The 23,367-nt window shown below is 40.1% G+C and overlaps 2 protein-coding genes across 6 annotated transcripts in view; one reads left to right on the plus strand and one right to left on the minus strand.

Annotated features, from left to right (window-relative positions):
• The first annotated feature begins 150 nt into the window (after window positions 1-150).
• LOC127007320 (ribonucleoside-diphosphate reductase large subunit-like) lies at window positions 151-21,206 on the plus strand. 4 transcript variants are annotated; one of them, XM_050878126.1, is made up of 19 exons: window positions 151-288; window positions 1,558-1,633; window positions 1,855-2,067; window positions 3,546-3,634; window positions 5,031-5,208; window positions 6,466-6,626; window positions 7,745-7,947; window positions 8,424-8,620; window positions 10,624-10,736; window positions 11,155-11,284; window positions 11,545-11,645; window positions 11,820-11,948; window positions 12,050-12,142; window positions 12,288-12,421; window positions 14,777-14,921; window positions 15,170-15,382; window positions 15,728-15,823; window positions 16,272-16,460; window positions 18,066-21,206. In XM_050878126.1, the coding sequence occupies exons 3-19, from the start codon at window positions 2,019-2,021 to the stop codon at window positions 18,273-18,275; spliced, it is 2,430 nt and encodes an 809-aa protein (XP_050734083.1). In that variant the 5' UTR covers window positions 151-288; window positions 1,558-1,633; window positions 1,855-2,018; the 3' UTR covers window positions 18,276-21,206. The 4 variants fall into 4 exon arrangements, with proteins under 4 accessions (XP_050734083.1, XP_050734086.1, XP_050734085.1 ...); XM_050878128.1 differs by having other exon boundaries at window positions 188-288; window positions 1,598-1,633; XM_050878129.1 differs by lacking the exon at window positions 1,558-1,633 and having other exon boundaries at window positions 162-288.
• LOC127007323 (DNA polymerase lambda-like) overlaps window positions 20,914-23,367 on the minus strand; it is a 17,913-nt gene continuing 15,459 nt past the window's right edge. The window contains exons 9-10 of one of the 2 annotated variants that reach the window (XM_050878133.1): window positions 21,671-21,808; window positions 20,914-21,032 (exon numbers count right to left, since the gene is read on the minus strand). In XM_050878133.1, coding sequence (XP_050734090.1) covers window positions 21,701-21,808 — 108 coding nt within the window. In that variant the 3' untranslated portion in view covers window positions 20,914-21,032; window positions 21,671-21,700. The remainder of the gene's footprint in view (window positions 21,033-21,670; window positions 21,809-23,367) is intronic. The other variant, XM_050878134.1, reaches the window with a different exon arrangement.

Below are 23,367 nucleotides of genomic sequence, written 5' to 3' on the forward strand. Positions count from 1 at the left end.
ATTGAATGATAGTTTATTGTTGCAGGCATACAACAAAAGAGAAGGGAGGAACCTGCCATCCCAACCCCCAGGCAGTAATGTGATTGTGCAACTATTGACATATATGTTAGTAGCACAATGAGATAAAAAGATACAGTGGTAGGGGCCAGTAACAATTGAGGCTGCACCCAGAAGCTACTTAGTTAGTTTACTTAGTTGTGTCTAGAGGTCTTGTGCCTTACAGTCGTGGTGGTCCACCGCTGTTTTGGAAGTTGCTGGCGTCTTGCTTCTTCAGCCGCACTTGGTCCGGTATGGAATTTGAGGCTGCTCTTCAGACTGCTGTATAGCCTGTAGACTGCTGTAACAAATGTGGGATACTTACACAACTAGTGATATATATGTAGGTAGCACCATGACATTAAAAAGGTACATTGGTAGGGGCCAGTCATTAGGGACTGCACCCAGAAACTACAAGCTAGTGACAAATGCAGGATAGTCTCTTATAAGACATGAAAGAACATTATTGGTAAAGAACCCCGAAATTGTCTAACATATGGTAGTTAAACAGAAACTAGCCTTAAAGTAATGTTACATAACCTAATGATAACTAAAAACGCTTGGATTATACCTATTTGTTGTTTACTTATCATACTCTAACTTAACTACATTCTAGGGGCAAATGCAGGATACTCGAGTATTAAAATACACGAAAGAACATTATTATCAGTGAACCAGCTCACCAGCTCAGGTAGGTCCCAGGGGCCCTGTGGGCGGTTAGCACTAATAGAGAGACATTGCAATACATAATGATGGAGCGTGTGACCCCCTGGCCTGGCACACAAGCAGCAATTAAGGCTCAGGGGCAGCCCCACTTACCCCACAGTAACACCTATAGCCCAGACTCAGATGCATCACCACAAGATCATACGATGCACTGTTTACCATAAGTGTGGGTACAGACTCGATACTTAGGCATGGTGAATGCTGGAGGCACTACCATCCTGGCATCGCAAGGCAAGCTGAGAGGTGACACTCACTTTTTTTTTTTAACAAGAGATCTAAGTCTACTCTTAACAGAATTATAGGTGTGGTCACCTCCTGGATGTATACAGTGAGCTAGGTCATGAGAGGCAAGACGAGCAAGTCTGTCTGCCTTTTCATTGTGTGTCTTAAGCTAAAGGTGTCCTCTTTCCTGAGGCATCTATTCTAAAGCTTCCCCCAACAATGTCGCTTTTCTTCCAACACCGTTATAGGAATATTTTTGTTAGTTATAGAATTCTTTCCATTTCCTTTTGTCTACATTCATTTCCAACACCATTGTGGATGAATGTTGCTGCCTTCCACAGTGATATACATATTCTACTGTTTCTTTCTCTCTCGCTCTACCAACTGGTTTTCCCCGCTCTTGATCATTCCTTTGATGCCAATAGCTTGCTCCCCCTGTCTCCTACGTGGCAAGACACACCCTCTTTTGTTTCCTCATGTAAGCTATTACTTTAATGCTGATTTTTCATTTATTCCCTCCTACCATTTATCTTGCCCATTGATTTCCTTTTCCTTTTATTGTCCTTAATCTAGGTGTCACTCCACTCCTTTCAAGTTTCCTTTTCCGGCGCAGAGGCTTGAGGGCTACGAGGGTAAAACAGTTATTCTTGTAGGTATTTTTCTGTACTGTTTTGCCAATAATTTTTCCTTTATATTGATATTTGATGAGGTACATACGTAACGACATATTTTACTAAATTATAGGCATGATTATATGATGGCTACACTTTATATAAGTATTTATTTTTTTATCAGTTTTATTATCTATCAATACATTTTAACTTAGTTGGATATTTGTCAGTTTTTAAGATATCACATACTCATTCATAGTGAGTGTCGGCGTCCCGAGCCATGATTGGTCCATAAGAATTTTTGGCGCGCGTTCCCGCCGTGTGGCGCCGCCTGGCCTTCCCGCGCAAACCTTGACAGAGAAGGACCACCGCCGCCGCCCGGAACACATTTAGCCCCCACACACCGTAACTTTCCCCCTCAAGATGGTCCAGGAAACGAAGATGTGGTCCAAGATGTACGTCCTTAAAAGAGGTGCGTGCAGGGTCAGGTTTTCTTGGTTAATTCTCACTAAAACAGCCTGTGTGTGTGTGCTGCCCCGCGGAGCCCACCCGCCACTAGTTGTATTCACTGATTTTTAGGTTATATTGTAAGATCAAGTATTTGAGATTGGGCCATACATTCATATTATCACTTGTGTTTTCATGTTCGTTGTAAAAGTAAATTAAATATGTTTATCATTCCTGACGACTTCCGGGCCGTTATGCCGGACCCCCACACAAAGAAATTTATTCATTCCGCCCAAGGCCCCGTCCTCGGCGGCCTGGGCCGTACTGGGCTTATTTTGTTGGGTACTTATCGTGTATTGGAGTCATAGGGTCGTATTTTAAAACATTTCGTCGCCAAAGTTCACCTATTTGACAAGGCTTTCCAATGAGTCTGGGGTATTTCCAGAAGTAATTTTATGACCCTGGTGGTAGTCTGACCTTTCTTCTGTACCGTGAACCTAAAGAACCACTTATTAGATCCCGATTAACCCCATCTTTGATCTACAGAAATACTTGATGTGAGAAGTGAAAGTATCTTATAATACCAACCATAGAGTCACTGTTGATTGGTAGGCCAGACAGTTTAGAGAGGTTAAGCAATCAGTTTCAAAGGGATAATTGATCACAAGCTTTAACAAGTTTTATCTTACAGAACTTTCAGTATATACAGGAATCAAAGGTCATACAGTTCGTGTATTGATGTAGGTTAGACCCAAGCCAAATTGTTTAAGGGGAAACGTTGCCTTACCCTCAGGGCGGACAACCAGGTGGAGAGATTTAATTAGAGTATTTGCTAGAGCAGGATCGAATACACTAGCATCGAGACAATAGGTTGAGGTCATTGGGAAAGAAAGGCCTTTTGTCTTGCAGTGGGTTAGAAATAGCTGATGAAAAATGGCTCATCCTTGGGGTGTTGATCTTGAGAGCTTCTCTAAGTCAACAACAGTTGTGGACATTATTATGAAATCCAGAAATAATCCTAGGGTAAGATACTGCTTGGCATGGATACTGGCTTGAAGGAAAACTGCTTAATAGCTAAGGAAGATTATATTAATTTGGTGTTTGGTCATGATGGCCAGTGTGGACGGTGATTTTGTTTTATATGCCCTAAAAAAATGCCTCAAAATATGTAGAGGGATAGACAAGTATTGCACAAAGAGGAATGGAGAGATATCATAGGTTAGGGAATGGACAAAGTTTGATGTTGTTTTGATAAACCAAAGAAAATGTAAATGCAGAATTGTAGGAGGTACAGTAGACAGGGCCAGGAGGAGATATTAAATTAGAGCATTTGTCAGAGTAGGAAGAACTACACAGGGAAAGAGAGGTGGAGAACATTGGGAAAGGCCTTGGTCTTGCAGAGGGCTATTAATGAGTGAAGATGGTGGTGATGAAAGAACCTGTCATGTTTGGCAGGAAATACCATTAAGTAATTTATTTCCTGAGATTTCATTGCTGTTTCAGACGGACGGAAGGAACCTGTGATGTTCGACAAGATCACATCCCGCATCCAAAAGCTGTGCTATGGCCTCAACATGGACTTCATTGACCCAGTTAGTAAAGCAGGAGTTAATAGTTGCCCTCACACCCTTCTTTCAAAATTATACTTCCAGGCTCAAGTGCAGGAGGCCTTTGCTCAATGGGTTCATTCCCTCCCTGGCTTAACTGCCATAACATCCCATGATGATAGTACAGCATTAGTACATATTTTGTTTATAGGCCTGTCCCTTCTCTTGTTTCTTCTCTCATCTCCCTCTATTCCTTCTCGTTACCATTTTGTATTCTCCCATCTCTTTATTTTCATGAAACAAGCTAAAAAAATGTCTTGCTTAAAAGTTTCTTGACAACTTTGTCAGTCTGCCAAACACTTTTCCAGCAAAAAGTTTACCAGCAGCCAACCTATCTCAATTTGACCATACATATGGAATCCTCCAAGACCTGTTTATGCTGCATGTTAGCTGTTATATATCAGTGAATGACCTTACTAATGATATTTTGAAATTTAATATGTTATATGTATGCAAATTTGATTGTCTGGTAAAGGTGGCAATTATAGCCTTCAAAACTTGCTATAGTGAAACCAGACTGGCAAGATCATTTTTGCATTGGCTCCCACAGGTCCTTTCCTTCCAGCTGCTCTGCCACACAGTCCCAACACCTATCTTTTCCTCTCATGTGTTACCTGTAGCTTACATATGAGAGGAAAAAATTTGGGTTGGGAATGTGTGGCAGAGCAGCGGGGGAGAAAGTGACCCATGCGAGCCAATGCTAAAACAATCTTGCCAATCTGGTTTCTCTCTAATATAAAGATAACTCACATTTTTCAACCTGCTGTATGCCCTTTTTCTTGTTGCAACATGATGAATGCTACCGAATGACTAAGCTTTGAACATACTATCATTTCTGAATGCAGCAGAAAGAACTTAGTATCCTTTAGTCAAGATTAGTGCCTCAAAATCTCAATTTCACTACCATACAACTCAACACAATCTTCCAAACATCTACTAGCAACAGCTGGATTGAGGAGTGGCTGAATGGATGAAATAGGGTGCTCTGAGAGGGTTTGGACATGGTAACTTTGGACGAAGATGGCTCGGTGAAGAGTGTTTGAGAGCAGGACATAGAGAAGTGTCAAGATATTTTTCTTTGAACTTATTCTTATATACTTCTTGATTATTTGTCAGTGCACAGACTCACTTGTGGCTGGCGAGATTCCACTGATGTGGCGGCTTCTCATCACCTTCGTAACTTGCATTGATCTGCTAATGTAACTTTTGTTCTGTACTGAAATCTGTATGCCTTGTATCTTTTCTAAAGATAATATTGTTTTTGTTTTCTGGTTTTTATTTATACCCAATGATCCCAAAGGATGTGATGTTGATTGAGGTTACTCACAAGCATGTCATGTTGGCAGACCAGTTGTACTAACACTGCCATTTCCTTCCACAGCCTGCCATTACCCTGAAGGTTATCAGCGGCATCTACTGTGGAGTTAAGACGGTGGAACTGGACAATTTGGCAGCAGAGACAGCGGCCACCATGACCACCAAACACCCTGACTATGCTGTGCTGGCAGCCAGGATTGCTGTCTCCAACCTACACAAGGAAACCAAAAAGTCATTCAGTGGTGAGTGTTTTTCTATTGTCAGGCATAGTTTGTCTCATAAATTCTAATTGTATAATAATTTCAGAGATTGTCATTGTTATATGTTCAATTATTGTACATTTTAAGCTATTATTCCTTAATATTTATACATACAAAAAACAATAAATATAGTTGTTTCAATAATTATTGTAATTAGGTTCTTCCTCAGTTTTTCATACATTTATTTCTGCATAGGAGCTGCATGTGTCAATAGGATCTAGAAAAATTAACTTAAAATTTTTTCACTGGTGTTTACTCGAACTGATAGGGAGGCAACTCACCGGCATGCTGACAGGCAATCTGCAGCCATGTATCTTTGTCCTTTGCCAGTCAAGGGTCACAGGAACTCGCCCTCAGTTCAACACATCCAATGTGTGGCAGCTAATCAAGGGCCAAGAAGGATTCAGTTTCTTGCTTGCTGTACCTTGTTGTTGTCATTCAACATGTTACTCACTCTATCTCTCTCGCCCTCTTTCTTTTCTGACTTGCCTCTGCTGGGTGAGCATCCCTAATTTTCCTTGTGATAAATAGGTGAAAATTGGGTTGCATGGGAAAAATGACTCAAATTTAGGTTTTGTGCCATCTATATTGAGCTAGGTTTTATCAGAAATCAATTTATTCACCTGACTTTGTTTTCTTTCTCATTGCCCAACAAGAATTATGATAGATGGAGGATCTGCTGTACATGGCATTGTCAATACCAACGCAAAAGGACAAAAATTTGGATGTTAAGTTCCATGTACTCCCTGTCCCAGTATAATGCTATAGATGGACATTTAATAGGGACTTGAAGATAAAAATTGATATCCAGGGTATCAAGTGTCATCACAATCATGGGGTACTCCAGGAATAATTGTGTCAACTCCGCAACTACTCTGTAAGATGAAATAGAGGCCTGTTACCTGCATAGTCTGTGAATGACAACTCAGGCTATATGGGCATGTGTCACATTACCCAAAAGTCAATTCTGCTCTCTGAGTTGTATCTTTAATAGTAATCCTGAGTGGAGACCAAAAGGCTCCCACAAAATTTGTAGTTTGAGTAAGTACTTGGATCTTGCTGGGAGGCACTTGGTATGAGAAGGGCATCTGCACGGAGGCTTGCTCAGGGGAACTCCCAGGCAATGGTGTTATAGCGTGAACAAGGCAGCACACCCCCATGCCATCTGACCCCATTTATTCATTGACTGACTCCACAAGGAGCCTCAGATCAGGGTGTACAAGGTGTGTATTCTTTCAGAGGTGATGGACAGCCTGCATAAAATAGTGTGCAACAAGACTGGCCTCAAGACACCAATGCTCAGTGATCATCACCATACCATCATCATGGAGAATGCTGAGAAGCTGAACTCCGCCATCATTTATGACCGGGACTTCTCTTACAACTACTTTGGCTTCAAGGTACCTTGTTCTAAATTGTGATTGTTCATAGCAAGGAAAGAAGACTTTAAAATATGTTGTATTGCAGATATTCTCACAAGGTTTTACATTCAAAAGTTAAAATTTGTTATATTTTTATAAGAAAACCAGGAAGTCATGTACATCGTTTCAATATTGACAAGCAATAGACCGCATTCTGTATATAGGCAGCACCACCCTGAGAACTTGAAAGTTGGGTTGGTGAAGGTTATGCAGATTCGCCTGGATTTGCTTTGATTCCCAATTAATTGCAGGCTAACAAAATATAATTTGTTAATGTGTAGGAATTTTGTGCCCATCACAGGCATGTATTAGTTTATTTATATATATATATATATATATACAGAGCTGGGATTCTGTAGATAAAATCTACCACCGGTATCGGTCGGTGTGTGACAGCGTCCAATCGGTCGTCGGGGTAGTAGAATTTTTTTCAAATCTACCGATAAAAACTCTATAATTATATAAAAAATGCTTTTAAAGGCCCATAACACACTTTTAAGTTATTTCTCTCTTATTTAGAATAGAAGTAAATTAGAGTCTTTTAATACCTTTTTAAGTTCAAAATACATAACTTATTTAATAAATGAATTTCTCCTCAAAATAAACATCAAACTGAAAAAAGTTAAATTTAAACAAACTAGACAATACAGCATTATTTATTAACTTTCACAAAATAAATTTCTTCAACACAAAAAAATTACAACCACTGCCACTTAAAACACTAGGCGATGAGGCTGGTCGTGGCTGCCTCTGATTAATACCTGGAATTTCTTGAAACTTTTAAGTTAACAAAAAGTCCTCAATCTACCGATACCGATTGACTGCCAATCATATATATATATATATATATATATATATATATATATATATATATATATATATATATATATATATATATATATATATATATATATATATATATATATATATATATATATATATATATATATATATATATATATAAAAGCTAGATTTCATCAGAAATCAGTTGCAGCACCATAATTATATAGCCAAATCAGTTAATCATCACCACCTGATTTTGTTTTCTTTCTCATTGTCAAACTATTTATTGCCTATTTTGAAAATCTTTTCCTCAGACATTGGAGCGTTCATACCTGCTGAAGATCAATGGTAAGGTGGTGGAACGACCACAGCATATGCTGATGAGGGTAGCGGTGGGCATCCATGGCCGGGACATTGATGCTGTTATTGAAACTTATGACCTGCTCTCTGGCAAGTGGTTCACACATGCCTCACCCACACTGTTTAATGCTGCTACCATCCGCCCACAGCTCTCCAGGTTTGTTTTGTTCATCAGATGGGGTTTGTTTTGTTTCAGCATGTGATCTTGCACCTGTAGAGATTATACACATCATGTGTGGCATTAAGATATTTGTAAGTTTATTTCATCATTCTGTTCCTGTGGATAAGGAGGCCTCATTGAAGTATGAGTCTATGTCCCAGAAGGGCACAGAATGTGTATGTATGTGCATAATAAGTGGCTACTTTGCTCATTCAGCAATTGGATGCCTTAGTAAATTTGAAATGATCCTCCAGTTCCATATCACATCCACTCACTCATTACCCAATGCAATTATCTTTGAGGTTTCGTGTTGATTTTTCACCAATGTTGAATGTATTGGGGCATAGACAGTAAGTAGTTTATTACTGCTTGGGAGTAAGCTTGCTTGTATAGCAGAAAGTAATGAAATTTGTATAGGGAAGATGGACTGTTACAGCAGTATCAGGGAAATGCAGAATGTTTCATTATTGCAGTTGCTTCCTGCTCACCATGAAAGACGACAGCATTGAAGGCATTTATGACACCCTAAAGCAGTGTGCCCTCATCTCCAAGTCAGCAGGTGGCATTGGAGTCAATGTGCACTGCATCCGGGCCAGCGGCTCCTACATCAGTGGCACCAATGGCATTTCCAATGGACTGGTGCCAATGCTGCGAGTCTATAACAATACAGGTGAGGAAATCTGTAGTCAGGTAGTTTTGAACTCTTTGTTCCATCATCCACTTTGTCATTCAATATTGGTGAGGAGGATTGGTCATGGTCTTGACTGCACAGCTAATTTCATAATTTAAGGCAAGGTCCTTCAAAGTAAATGTTGCACCACAGTACTGGATCATGAAAGACTACTTTCTGGGTTGCCATTTCTTCCCAAACAGATTACTCAATACCAGATAGTGGAAGGCACCCAGCCAATATTATGTACTGTCAGGTATATCAAATGTCACTCCACTGCATCTTCCTGAGTGACCATTGCTTGTGTGTTTCTGCTACTTATGCTGACTTGGAGAACTGTTGCCCTGCCATAGATTGAAGTGAATTTGTTCAAGGTGTTTTATATTCTAGAAGGGAAATGTTTGGAATTCTTGTAACCATAATAATTAATGAGCAGATTGTTTCTCATTTAAGTAAAAAATCATGCGGTTACATATCATGCTTTTTTATAAATGTTTGTTGTTGCTAACTTGCTCAGTGACCCTTGACATGATATTTAGATATATTTGACCACCATAGTGATGCCATTCAGAGGCAGGGTGGGAAGTCAAAAAGTTATATATAAACAATTTATTGAAGTAAATATTCACATGCACAGAAGCACTCGCATCCTTGCCAAAGATTGGAGCCTTTCCCATACCACACCATATATTTTCAAGATGTCCAATAAATCCCTCCTGCCAAACATGTCACAAACCTTCACCAGGTCCATGAAAATAGAAAACAGCTTCATACTCATGCTAAGGTACTATGTAACTTATCATTTTCAGCACAAAGATGTGGTCCATACATCCCTTCTCTTTGCTACAACCACTTGCTCATCACCTGCATTTTTATCACTTATTTTCATCTCGATTAAACTCATTACACCTTTCTTGTCATTGAGTAAGCATATTCCCTTATAACTATTAGTTATCCCCATTGCCTTTTCCTTTGTACAGCAGCACAATTATGGTTTACTCCAGTCTCTGGCACCTCACCCTGCCTCCATGCTGAATTAAATAGCCACAACCGCATCTCCATACTTTTGCACATCTGCTGTTATACCATCAATGTCAGGGACATGATCTTTACTTACTTATTGCCTTCTCTCATGCCCCTCTCCATCTCCCCCTGTAAACATGGCTCATCATAGATTCAAAATATCTCTTTCTTACCTTCTTGTCTCCTCAATCCTTTTGTCAACCACTCCGTCACCCCTTTATTCTTCAAATACCTTTCTGCATGTTTGTAACATCTGAAATTACATTGGCTAATACTCATTTCTAACTGGATCTCATGTTGCAAGGAATAGATAAAATCATAGTACAGGTAACTCTTGATTTACGCGAGTATTGTGTCCTTGAAGAGGTCACGTAAATCAAAAACAATGTAAATCAAACAAGAGCTAAGTTTCTATCGAAAAATAAATATTCACTTCATTCAGTGGAGAGAGAAAATATCCATATCACCGAGATATCCACTCAGCACTGAGTCTCAGCCTCACGCGTGGGAGGAAGAAATGAGGGACACCATGAGCAACTGGCTAGTATTGGTACCAGTACCAAGCAGTCTGGTACCGGTATCGTACCGTATAGCTGGTACCATTAGTACCAGTACTGGTACCGGTACCTGCCCACCCCTATTGTTGAGTAGCGTGGCAGCGTGGGTACTGTATTGATGTTAAAGTGGCGCGCGAGAAGAACTGAGCTCGGCTGTGTGGCTGTGGCGCCGTGTGAGTCCAGTTGCGTGAGACATCTGGTGGCCACTCCATAGAATATCGCGTATAAGTGAAAAAAACGTGTAAATTAAACATTTATTTGGATTTTGGAGCCCGTGTTATTTCAAAAACGCATTAACCAAACTCGCATAAATCGAGAGTTACCTGTAATGGAGTTATTTTCTTATTTGGTGTATTTGAGCATTTACTTACTATAATCTGATGCCAAAAAAAACAATGAGTACAAGTGCTTCTTTATTACCAGCACGCTATGTGGATCAGGGTGGCAACAAGAGACCTGGAGCCTTCGCCATTTACCTGGAGCCCTGGCATGCTGATGTCTTTGATTTTCTGGATCTTCGAAAGAACACAGGCAAGGTTTGTACAAGAGATATTTGGGTGAAGGGGATTCCTGCTAAACATTGAAATCTATTTGCCAAATTTATCTTGCAAAAATGAATCTTTCATAATAAACATAACATGGATTCTTTTTTTCACATACTTTTTTGCTAAATCTAAATAAAGAAGGCAAAACATTCCCACAAATTATTTAGGGTTTATTTGTATTTTTTTTTTTTTTTCAGAGTGGTTTGGCAAATGAATTCCCTTTACAGTAACACACTTCTGCTCAGCTTATGTTATTATGGAGACCTCTCTCCACAGAGGCCATCCTTACTGTTTTTTTTATTCTTTCAGCCTGCATATTACATTTATTCTTGTCATACATAATACTATATGCAAGCTGACTTTTGTTCATACTTGAATTTAATAATGATATAATAACCATTCAATGCAGGAAGAGACAAGAGCACGAGACCTGTTCTATGCCCTGTGGATCCCTGACCTCTTTATGCGCAGAGTTGAAGCCAATGGAGAGTGGAGTTTGATGTGTCCTCATGAGTGTCCTGACCTCCATGAAACTTGGGGTAAGGTCTTATGACTCAGTATTGTAGTATGTTTTTTTAATTCTTACATATTGAGGTGAAACCAAAGAGATAGGGAGTGATTGTGTGTGTTTTAAAGAAAGAAGAGAGAAGCATCACTGCCATAAGCAAAGGAATTCCCTATATAATGATAATGGTAGCACTAGGATTGTGTTTAGTGGCATGATTTAGAACACTTACTACTATCAAGAATTATAAGGTGTAAATTTAGCTTGGTACTTAAGATGTTGAATTTATGCCAGGTGAGAAATTTGAAGAGCTGTACACCCGCTATGAGAAGGAGGGCCGGGCCAAGCGCACAGTGAAGGCCCAGGCACTGTGGTACGCCATCATAGAGTCACAGGTCAGTATTAAGCTTTGTCATGAAAAAGAAATTGATGCTGACATTAACCTAATTATTAATTACCACTATCACATCATTTTACTTGCATTCACAATTTTGAATGCTAATATGAATCATGATTTTTTAAAATTTGTAGCAATGTCTCAATATATCTGAAGTATTTGTGTTTCTTAGGTGGAGACTGGCACTCCATACATGTTGTACAAGGATTCCTGCAACCGTAAGAGTAATCAACAAAATCTTGGAACCATCAAGTGCTCCAATCTTTGCACAGAGATTGTGGAGTATTCCTCACCTGATGAGGTAAGAAAGTTTTCTCTAATGGGTGGTGTGTGTATCTCATTGACACATTTTCTTTGTAGAGGCACAAAAACTTCACTGATACCTCTAATTTTATATTTCAGATTGCTGTGTGTAATTTGGCCTCCGTTGCATTAAACATGTTTGTCAACCCAGACAAGACTTACAACTTCCAGAAGCTTAAGGAAGTAACAAAGGTGAGTAAGCCAGCATGAGCCTTCAGGGGTTCGTTTGTTTGTGTGATTATTCTTCACTCTAAATATCTTGGTGTTGGATGACAGAAGCTGGCAATGTCTGTGTACTTACATACACACACACTTGAGTAACTGTGTTGCCCTATAGGTGGTGACAAGGAACCTTAACAAGATCATCGACGTCAACTGCTACCCTGTGGAGGAGGCAAAGCGTTCCAACATGAGGCACCGACCCATTGGCATTGGGGTGCAGGGCCTTGCTGACGCTTTCATCCTCATGAGGTGTGTATGGGTAGGATGTGTTGTTTGCACTGCTGTCACTCAGTAAGTAAAGGTGCCACCCGTTCCTTAAATTATGGAACCATTCTGTATTCGAAAGTGAAATGTAGCGTTCTGTTTTGAACCAATACAGAATGCAGTTTGTTCTGTATTTTGTTGTCTGAATGGTCAAGTAGATAAAGTTCATTATCTTAAAATTGAAGTGAGTGCATTTTTCAGTTAATCACAAAAAATATTGTCAAGTTTTGTCTGTGTAAAATATGTGACGTAACGTCCCTCTCACCTTCCTCCTGCTTCCACCAGCAGCGGGCAGCGGCTGTCACTCATGGCATACTTGAGAAATTTTACGGTTGCCACCTGTTCCTTTAAATATGGATTCATTCCGTATTGGAGAGAGAGATGTTGCATTCCACATTTTTCTGACCTCAGGGTGGCAACCCTAGTTGTGTCATTCAACACGAGAGAGAGGCAGCAGGAGCTTGTGCGTGCTGTGCGGCTCCCAAATTTGTGCCCGTAAAGTGTAACCATGCCCAGTTGTTGTGCTTGTGATTTGCATAATGAAAATATGAATTTCCTGATGGTGGCAGTGTTAGCCAATATTTCTGAGCCGACAGTCGTCCCGAACATCCTTCATTAGGCAAAAACTGTCGTCACAACAGTCCCTCATTATTCTTAATCCTGGATTGGTTACCCTAAATTTGAAGAACGTGCATGGCAAACCCGGGAGAATTTCTCCCGGGAAAGGAAAAATAAAAAATAAATACTTCGGTAGAAAATATTTTAATTTTGAAAGTTCACAGTGAAAATATAGCTCTTCCTCTTTCATTTGGCCTATAATAAATTAATATTGTCCTTCAAAGTGTGTATGAATTTTAATTTTCAAAATATGTACTAAAAAATGTAAAAAAAAAAAATAGTAATTATTCTGACTAAAAAAAAAAATGATGGCCCCATTGGCTTCTCCTCCGGTGTAAGTGGTGCATAATAATGGAACCATACCATGAAGGAGTCCCATCCCTCCAGCTTGGGCACAAACTGTTTGGGAGACACAGGAAAAAGGGGTATTTTTTTTAGTATGCAAATAATAATTATTTTTGTTATTTTTCTCTTCACACTTTTACCATGGCAAGCTATGACTTGAAATGACATAAAACATCAGGAAAACACTCACCAATTAGATGCAGTCACCACAGACAGGGTATAGGTGGCGAGGGCACTTTGGTTTGGCGCGCCTGTTGCACCTGTGGCGGGTCTTCCTGTCTAACTTCCCTGGGCACTCAGCACACCGCACTAACGCACCCCTGCTCTCTGAGATGGTTATCCCTGGTGAGTCTGCTGAACTGCCTAATGATAGTACATTACAGACACTGGTGATCAAGTGTTGCAGAGGGCGGGACAGAGGTGTACTCAGCCATGACACTGCCCAAAGTGTGATTAGTGCCTTGCCCACTTGCAGCATGAACTTTGTGTGGCACGGCCTTGCCGCCTCCTCTCTCCACATTCTCGCAGTGTATGATGTAGGAGTTGACATTGGCAGCATTCAGCATGCCATAGAGAATGCAGAGTGGCCAACGTCTAGTCTTGCGGTAACAGGAGTTCTAGGAACACATCTGGTCGAATGTATCGACACCTGCCTTAGTGCCACTGTAAAACTCAATAATCTCCAGCTTTCCACTGATGCCGATGCTGGGCTGAAAGTGCTGAGATGACGGCAGCAGCACCAGTTTCTTCTTGATAGATGAGCTCCCAGGCACCACATGTACAAGTAAAAGCAACACTGGGAGAAATTCTCCCTAAATGCAAAATAAATTCTGAACCCGGCAAGAGAGCTGGAGCACACACTCACCCTCAACCAAGCCAGACAAAGCACAGAAGGTACATGGATGGGCTAGCCTACCAAGCGCCGCCTCATGTGGGAATTACATGATGACAAGTTTACGACGGGAGATAATCTCCCCAGGTTGCTGATCCAGGATTAAGTAGTCGGCACCGACGACTGTGCCGACAGGAAACAGTCAAATTTTTAAAAATAGCCCCAACAGTCATCACGACTGTCTCAAGGCAAGCCTAGACTGTTGACGACTGTCCCCGACCTCCCTCAGACCGGTTGGTCCAGACCCTTGACGCCTCTTATCGTGAAAGTTTAGCATGGAATACTTTTTCCCACTAATCCTCACGACCCCACACTACCCTCCCAATGTCCGCTCGGCATTCGGCGACCGTTTCTAGACCTCTTTCAAGACATGCCCGACCGTTTCACATCAACACCCAAGACCTCGTGTACCCTAGAGTCGTGGGTCAGAGTTGGCACGGTGTGAACGGGGTTTTACTTGACTTCATACTCACTTTTATTTACAGGTATCCATTTGAATCTGAGGAGGCCCAGCTCTTGAATAAACAGATCTTTGAGACAATTTATTATGGAGCAATGGAAGCAAGCTGTGAACTGGCCAAGGAGGAGGGGCCGTACGAGACCTATGAAGGCTGTCCTGTGAGCAAAGGAGTAAGTGAAGGGGTCATTGCTCTACTATCAGAGAACTGCTTGATGCTGTGGAATCCTTTGGTTCATAAATGAGTAATGATAAAATATGCAGGATCAATCTTCACTTTTTGTTCTCTTGTCAGATATTTCATCCTTCCCACTTTACCATGACAAATAGTTTCTGTAGCCTTCCAGATGATCAGTTTGCATCATAAAAGTTAGCAGCATTGCCACCACCACTCTAACTTTTCCATTACTTGACCTTCCAGATCTTCCAATATGACATGTGGAACGTGACACCAACAGACCTTCATGACTGGGCTGCATTGAAAGCTAAGGTAGCTCAGTATGGTGTGCGCAACTCCCTCCTGCTGGCACCCATGCCCACTGCCTCGACAGCCCAGATCCTTGGAAACAATGAGTCTATTGAGGCATACACCTCCAACATTTACAGCAGGCGGGTCCTCTCGGGAGAGTTCCAGGTTGGTATGCTGTTGCTTTTCCTTACTTGTCATTTGTTTGTATAATTAGTACATTATGAAATAATCTTTGTGGTACTAACTGAAGGGTCCAGCATCAACTGGACTCTTCGTAGGAGAGAGACAACAGGTCATAAAAATAAAATTGAAGTACATGACAGTTTTTTTCAACAAAGGATTTATTCTTACTGTCATGAATCCTTTTTCTATTGATTTTTTTCCCCCCAAATGTCACCATCCTACATTTGCAAGAATTAGGGCCAATGATTATAATGTGCTTTCTTTATTTCTTCAATAATAAAATATTATGTTGATTAAAATCATTCATTTTAACATTAATTTTGTCAGATTGTCAACCACCACCTCTTACGGGATCTGACGGAACTGGGCCTCTGGGATGATGATATGAGAAACACATTAGTTGCTCACAATGGCTCTATCCAGGTGGGTTGACTTTAAGAGTCTTTGACTTGAAGCCTTCATTGGTATTTTTTTTAAGACTGTATATTTTGTATTGGGCAGAATATATATATATATATACATATATATATATATATATATATATATATATATATATATATATATATATATATATATATTTTATTTATTTATTTATTTAATTAATTTTTTGATTTGTTTTTTTTTTTTTTTTTTCCTCGCATACCTTAAAAAGTTTTCAAGAAGTGAAATTTTTTGCAAAACAAGATCCATTAACTAGAAGTTGGAAGCTCTTCTGCTGTGGCCATCCCCTGGTTGGAGCTCCTTGGAGCAGGCGTCGATGAAATGATGAACAAAATTCATGACACTCCGTAATGTCAATGAAATGGAGTAAATCACATTAGGGTCATCACTAGATTCATCCATTCAGTTAATATCTTTTGCATCTTTTCAGAATATTGAAATGATCCCAGATGACCTGAAAGCCTTGTACAAGACTGTATGGGAGATCTCCCAGAAGATGATCCTTCAAATGGCAGCAGATCGTGGAGCATTCATTGACCAAAGTCAGTCCCTCAATATCCATATTGCACAGCCAAACTATGGGAAGCTGACATCAATGCACTTCTATGCTTGGAAACTGGTAAGAAAACTTTTGTTGTTCAGGTTGAGATTAGGGAAAGGCACTATCTGATAACTCCTATACTAGAGGGACCAACATAGGGCCATGTCACGTAGGACTAAAACACGTGAGAGACAAGAAGTTTGTTAGAAGTCTCACCAAGGCTGTCAAGGGCCATTGTGTGTGGGTATTGTATTTATGCGGAAAATATCACTACTAATAACAACCTTGAGGCCTAATAGCGTTGGGTGCCAGGGGTGCACCACTGTTGTTGATTTGGTTGATCTTGGTTCTTGGTTTTCCTTGTTTGCAAGATTGTGTGGTAATTAACCTCTAAAGGGCGGGGATGTACTGTGAAATCCATTATCCCCATACAGCAATGTTCTGATGTTTTCCTGAAAATTGCTCACTTTCCATTATCAAATTCATGGCTCTGCCTAATCCATTAGCTTTAAATTTATGAGCATTGGCTTTATCCATCCTTCATATTCAGTCTGCCACAAGCCCGAAGTCTCTAGGTCATGTGGTGTTTCCCCAGTTACGTGATGAAGTGCAGTAACTTCTACCTTACAGCAGCCCTTCGTATGGAATGGTGCATAGGTTGTGGGGTTGTGGGTGTGAATAAGCAGTGATTGTACAACTATAACACTCTTTTTAAACTTGATAGGGTAAAAAACAAAGTAATTGTGGTTAATAGAAGTCAGTAACATTAAATGTTTATACCACTTCTAGCAATATTTGCAGCAATTATAGAATGAATTTTAGAATAAAGCATTTGTTCTCATACATAAACTTCAGGATACAATGGTACTTTCAATTTTTAGATAAACTGCAATATAAGAGATAAGGAAGGATTTATGAAGTGGTATTAATATGAAATGTTATTCTCAGACTCGAACTCACCATGACATTACTATTTGCCCTATTGAGTTTTGAAAATTATATTACAGTTGTACGATCACTGATTAGTCCAATGATGTCGACGGAATAGGTATATCTTGTGTAACATGTGAGCTAAATAAAGAAATGTTAATATATCCTGAACCTGTGCAACTGTGTTGGCCATGAGAGACATCAGACACCTGTCCACCAACAGGCAATCTGCAGCATCCTTACTCAGCTAGGGGTTAAGCCTTTTTGGGGAGGGATGCAGCTTTAAAGTGAATGGGCTATTAAAGTACCCTTACAACTAATGGTTAAATAAGCGAAAATATCACAACAGTACACAGTTATTGAATAACGTAACCCAATCATATAACAAGGAACACCAGTATGTGCATTTTCATAATTTATCAAAGCAGTTATTGATATCAGGTCCAACTTTCAGAGAGGAAGGGCATGGAACATAACCCTTTCTTTTTAGGAACCTCTAACTCAATAATTGGAACTGGTTGTACATGGATAGGCTGCATGATTGTTATAGTGAGGTGAAGTCTGAAACATTTATTTACAGGAAAAATGTAAACTTCTTTGGACACCCTATTAAGGAAAGCAGGCATCATAATAGACACTGCTAGATATGAATATAGTTCTCTTTCTTTCATCCTTGATGTGTAAAAATGTATTTAAATCTTTTGTGCATGATATATAGTTAAATTTTTCTGAAATATTTTTTACTTCCTTCAGGGACTCAAGACTGGTATGTACTACCTCCGAACCAAGCCAGCAGCCAATGCCATCCAGTTCACTGTTGACAAGACCAAGGTTAGCAAGTCAGTCAATGGCACTCCCAAGTCCAAAGATTCAACCAATGGTCTCAGCTCAAACGAGAAGAACATAGCCGACATGGTGTGCTCACTGGAGAACAAGGATGCTTGCCTTAGCTGTGGTTCATAAACTGTGATTGCTTCTTGTATGTCTGATAGTGTGAAAGTAGATTGATGGATCCTGTGAGGGAAAGTGTATATTAATTTTACTTTTATAATATTAGAATGAATGCTAAAGCTCCTTTGAAATTAGATGGAATTATTTGTGAAGTATTAAATTATACAATGTTTTGAATGTTAATTTGTAAAGCAATTTTTAAAATTTCTTTAAACTAGTTAAGTAATTCCATGGCAAACTAAAATACTATTTTTTGGATTCTTTTCAGTGGAACTTTATACATGTATGTTAACTGAATATTTATGTACAGCAGCATTTAGTTCTAAGCATCCACATATAACTGGTAATTTGCTAGAAAACTGATTCATATAGTACTTCCATACACCCTTGGCATAGGAGATAACCAAGAATCATTAACCCCTTCACTAAGGCCAGCCCAAAACAGCACGGGGCGCTGTATCCGGGATCGCTGCGCGCGCCAAATTTCAAATGTCACTATTGAATATGACAAGTTTTCAGCCATATACTCAACATAATCATCATTTATTATATATGAAAACATGCAGAATTAAATGGTGCACATAAAGAAACATAAATTAGTTGATAATTTTAAGATGTAAGCATAAATATAGAGATAATATATTGGCTAACGCGAGCCAGGATGTAGTATGCGCGTCCTCGGATATGGTACGAGACACGCAAGCACACAGTATACGCGTCATGTTGAAGGGGTTAAATAAAGTGCAGCCCCTCCCTTCAGATACAGCCCATATTTGATATTAAGGTAAAGGTAATATAAAGTTCTTCCTTTGAAATGTTACATGGAATCAGGAAGGTTTTACAGGTATGTGGATAGTATCACCAGTGCCTACTGAAACATGTGTATATCAATTTTCTCTCTCCCTTTATTATTATTATGTTTTCTTAATTAATGATTTTTACTTCCAATACTGTATTTGCAGGAAATTGGATTTATGTGCAATCTATATTTAATTCTTTTTGTGAATTACTCTACTATGATGTTGCCCTGTTTATTCTTGATTACCATGCAGAGGTGCTGATGCAACAAGCCAATGCACTGCCCTCTCACTGTCCTGTGACATGACATGCAACATTTTTCCAAGGATGTTGCAATAAATCTTCTTTTCATAGGTTTGTTTCTACCAGCATTCATTTCAGAGATTCATCCTTTCACTCATAAGGGAAAGGGTGAATCTTTGATGTGAATATATAGTGATAGAAAACAAGCCATACAGAGGAACAGTTCTTTAAATATGAGTCAAGGTACACTTACAAAATAGTGGAAGTGACAATAGTACAGCTTGACATGCCTGTGCCTCTCAGTAAGCAAGTTTTTGTTATGGTGACGCAGCACCAACGCTGGACCAAATGAGGAACTGACCATGTGTACAGTATATATGACTGAAAATGGTTCATATCAAAATGTACTCCCCATTTAATATTTAATTTTAATGAACTAGATTTTACCATTGGATGAGACCTGCTGGAAAATAAGGTGGTTATTGAACAGAAGGCCTGTAAGCTTGGGGCAGATTCTGATTGAAGTGGCTTTGGCTGTGAAAAAAACTTTTGCTTTGGTGATGAATATTATGCCAAGGGTGTACCTCCTTAGTTAGATGTGGGCTACATTTGGAAATGAGGTGTATTCAATACTTTCCATATGTGATAGTAGTTATTCCAAAGTTAGTTTTTATTTTACTTAGTTGTGCATTCACACATGTGCCTTATGACACCCTGCACAACACAACCGAGAGCTTACATATCACTGCCATTGTCTCTGCAAGTGTGTTTCTTATTTCTTAAACGTATTTACATAGGATAATATACGATGTGTCCAGTGACAGTCTTTTGCAAGAATTTCACTTTAAAGTTTTTGTAATTTGAAATCTTGATAGTGTTACTTTTGCATTTTATAATGGTGCCTTAAACTTTGTGGGATGTAATTGAAATTCCTCTTCTAATTTGTTTTGCATTTCAGTCTCTACAGTAGTGTTTTGATATATCAACAATTTTTATGTTTTGCATTGCTTAATGAAATAGTCTGAATCTACTACTTCCTGAACTATGGCAAAGGTCCAAGGGTAAACTTGGCAAATGAAGTTCATCTATTCATTTTTGTAGTAAAAGTTTCATTACAACTGTGGGTCATGCTATTGAATTATTCAGTGGCCTAAGCTCTTATGTTTTGTATTACCATACTACTACTATTGTGCAAAGTGGCGGCAGCTTTAGAGCAAGGGACAGCTAGAGGCTGTGCCCAGAAAAAGGAGCAATTTGATCCATGATCTATTGGGGGCTTAAGCCCCCCAATGCTGCCCCATGTGCAATATGATAATTACTGAGAAAACTAATATTTTCCCCACATTTCTATTGCTCCTTAGCTGGCTGTAGCTCCCAAAACATTATTTCTTGAATGTAATATCAAGCTCTTCCTAGTTCAGTCTGCAGCTACAATACTGAAAGAAAAAAAACTGCTTTGGAAAAGCATGCTAATGAGTCACACAAAGTGACAGTTGTTAGTACTTAACACCCCATAAGATCTCAATAGGAGCAAGAGTAATGTGGTCGTTGTAAAACTAGGGCTACTATGGGGTTTGCATGCACTAGAAATCTACCAACAATTCTGATACCTTCTTAAATTGATGATGACTTCACAGGGGTGAGGGGAGGTTCCTTCACTGTTTAACTCATTAGTATGTTTGTAAATCTTCAAGGTCAAGGTGGGCTGATTCTTGCCAGATGTTGCTTCTACAAAGAAAATTATTCTTGAGTCTCGCTAGGTAAGTGATACAATTGGCATATTCATCCTCCAGTGGCCATACTACTTCAATAAGTTGTGTGTAAGAATCAGTCTGAACTTATTGGGATGTCTTGGCAGGATGATGTACAATTTATGTAGTTAATAAATTTATATAATATAAAGACTTTTTTTGTACCAATGGGTATTAAAAAAACTACAAAAAATATTTGACAAATATAGATATAGAGACAATACCACAACATTGTAGCTCAGGCCCAATATAACCAATGACAAACTTAAGGGAGTAAGGTACTAATACTCGATAGCAAATGAAATTAAATGGAATTCAACAATTCTGTACAAGAATATTTTACCTGGGTTCTATTTCAGTTCCCGAACTTGACTTGCCATTATGTCACTTTACTGAACTGTAGTATGACACAGAGTGCTACAGAATCAATAATGAATGGTTTCTTCATAATCTGAATGAGTTTCTAGACATTTTTGTTTCTATATTCTATAAAACAGGAAAATTGTAAGAAAATATAATAGCCCATGGACTTGTTTTCTAGGTGAACTTCAAAATCACCAAAAAATTACAACACAGTGTAAACACCCCCCCTCTTGACACAGGTATGATGCTGACTATGACATGTGGAATGTAGATCACTTGTCGCTAGTGGTCCCTCTCCTCAGGTGGTCGGTACACCAAGCCCAGGTGAGCAAAGACAGACTCCTCTGTGGGTGTCTCCAGTACATAGCCCTCATTCAACTTCTCTCCACCCTGAAACACAGCAGAATGACTTTCCTTTTAGTCATGAAAATCTTATTGCTAAGTATGGCCTTACTTCCTTATTGTAGTTTGTGAGCTTCCTGACCACTTTTCCAAGTAAATGATATGCTGCATGAAACAAGCTCAAGAGCACTGGACATTTTGTATATAGGCCATAGAAAACACAGGTGAATAAGGATCCAAAGAAAAATTTACTCCAAACAGCATCAAGGGTCTCATTATATGCATTTCTAAGGTAATCCTAAGTTTGTCATCAATGATCTGATATGGAAAATGTTACAAAGTTTTTCAAAGATGGCTAAAGGATAATGTTTACCATAACATTTCACTCAGTAAGGCTTCAGTCAAGCTAATATCCCAATGAGATATATTCAGAGTTGCCAGCCAGCGGGTGTCACCACCGACTACGTCTTTGTGCCCACGAAGTTTGAACTGCAGTAAACCCTATGGTATCCGGGTTAATAGAGCCACAGGGGCACCCGGATATGGGAAAAACCCAGATATGGTGTAGGTTAAGTCTACAGACCAGAAAACCCAACTTTCGATCATGGCCTGCCATGAAGGCAACGACAGAGGACTACATAGGTGCTTCTCCCCATACTCATAATATGGAATGCCCCATGGCTTTGTAGCAGTCAGTCTGCACCAGGGAGTGAAATGTGCGTGATTGACGTGCTCCGGGCGCTGAGAAAAGGGTTCAAGCAGCGTCTTCACGGTTAGCACTCGCGGCAATCTCTCCCTGGATTATCGCAGTCCTGCTGCACCTTGGGGGGATCTGTTACTTGGGATTCGGCAATTAGGCACGACAGCCTCAGCCACTAACCCATTGCTGGGATGCCTAGCCCTGTGTTCACAGGCAGGGTTCCTCTACCTGGCCAATCATAGCAGCAGGGCCTGGACCCAACCCAGAAAAGCCCAGCTATTTGTGGTAGCTTAACCTCCCAAGTCTGCACCATCGTGTTTACCACATAGGCTTTCTAGCAGACCCAGCACTGCCACAAGAAACTTTTTACGGGTCCAGTTTTACAAAACTGGAAGGCCGACGCTCTGTGCTGTTCTTAGGTGCGTGCCCGCGGCTTTATCGCTGTGTAGCTGCATTAACAACCTCATGGCTACGAGCACCGCGGGCTTTACCACCCGGATCAACCAGAAGGCATACCAGAGTGATACCTGAAGCAGTCTGGGCCGGCAACGGGCATCAAGTGCTCAAAGCAGGCTTCTATACGTACGCCCAGGCAGGCACCCCAGGGTGCTACCCTTTTAAGCCCAGCAATGAGCCCGAAGGCCCACAGACACCGGGCAAGTATACCAGGCTGCCCCACTCTGAGTGTGAGTGGGGAGGATAACCAAGGAGTCAATGACAACCTGGTGCATCTGCTTGCACGGTGATCTGTGGCTGTTTAGTTACACTGTGTTGCCCTTGCAAGCCAGGGGGGGTGGGTACCCCCTGCACAGTGCATCCAGTGGGACCACGGGGAGGCCAGCCACAAAAAGTAACCACAATTTATGGCCAGCCCACACCTCCAGATCGGGCTGGCCCACGGGACTCC

The sequence above is a fragment of the Eriocheir sinensis genome, chromosome 35, assembly GCF_024679095.1.
Source record: "Eriocheir sinensis breed Jianghai 21 chromosome 35, ASM2467909v1, whole genome shotgun sequence".
Lineage (NCBI taxonomy): Eukaryota > Metazoa > Arthropoda > Malacostraca > Decapoda > Varunidae > Eriocheir > Eriocheir sinensis.

What these genes read in the sequence shown, in the direction of transcription:
- LOC127007320 (XM_050878126.1), top strand. Translation starts at nt 2,019, where the DNA reads ATGGTCCAGGAAACGAAGATGTGGTCCAAGATGTACGTCCTTAAAAGA. An exon ending in TGACCTCCATGAAACTTGGG is followed by an intron (nt 11,285 to 11,544) that starts GTAAGGTCTTAT and finishes AATTTATGCCAG; the next exon opens with GTGAGAAATTTGAAGAGCTG. An exon ending in TCCTCTCGGGAGAGTTCCAG is followed by an intron (nt 15,383 to 15,727) that starts GTTGGTATGCTG and finishes TAATTTTGTCAG; the next exon opens with ATTGTCAACCACCACCTCTT.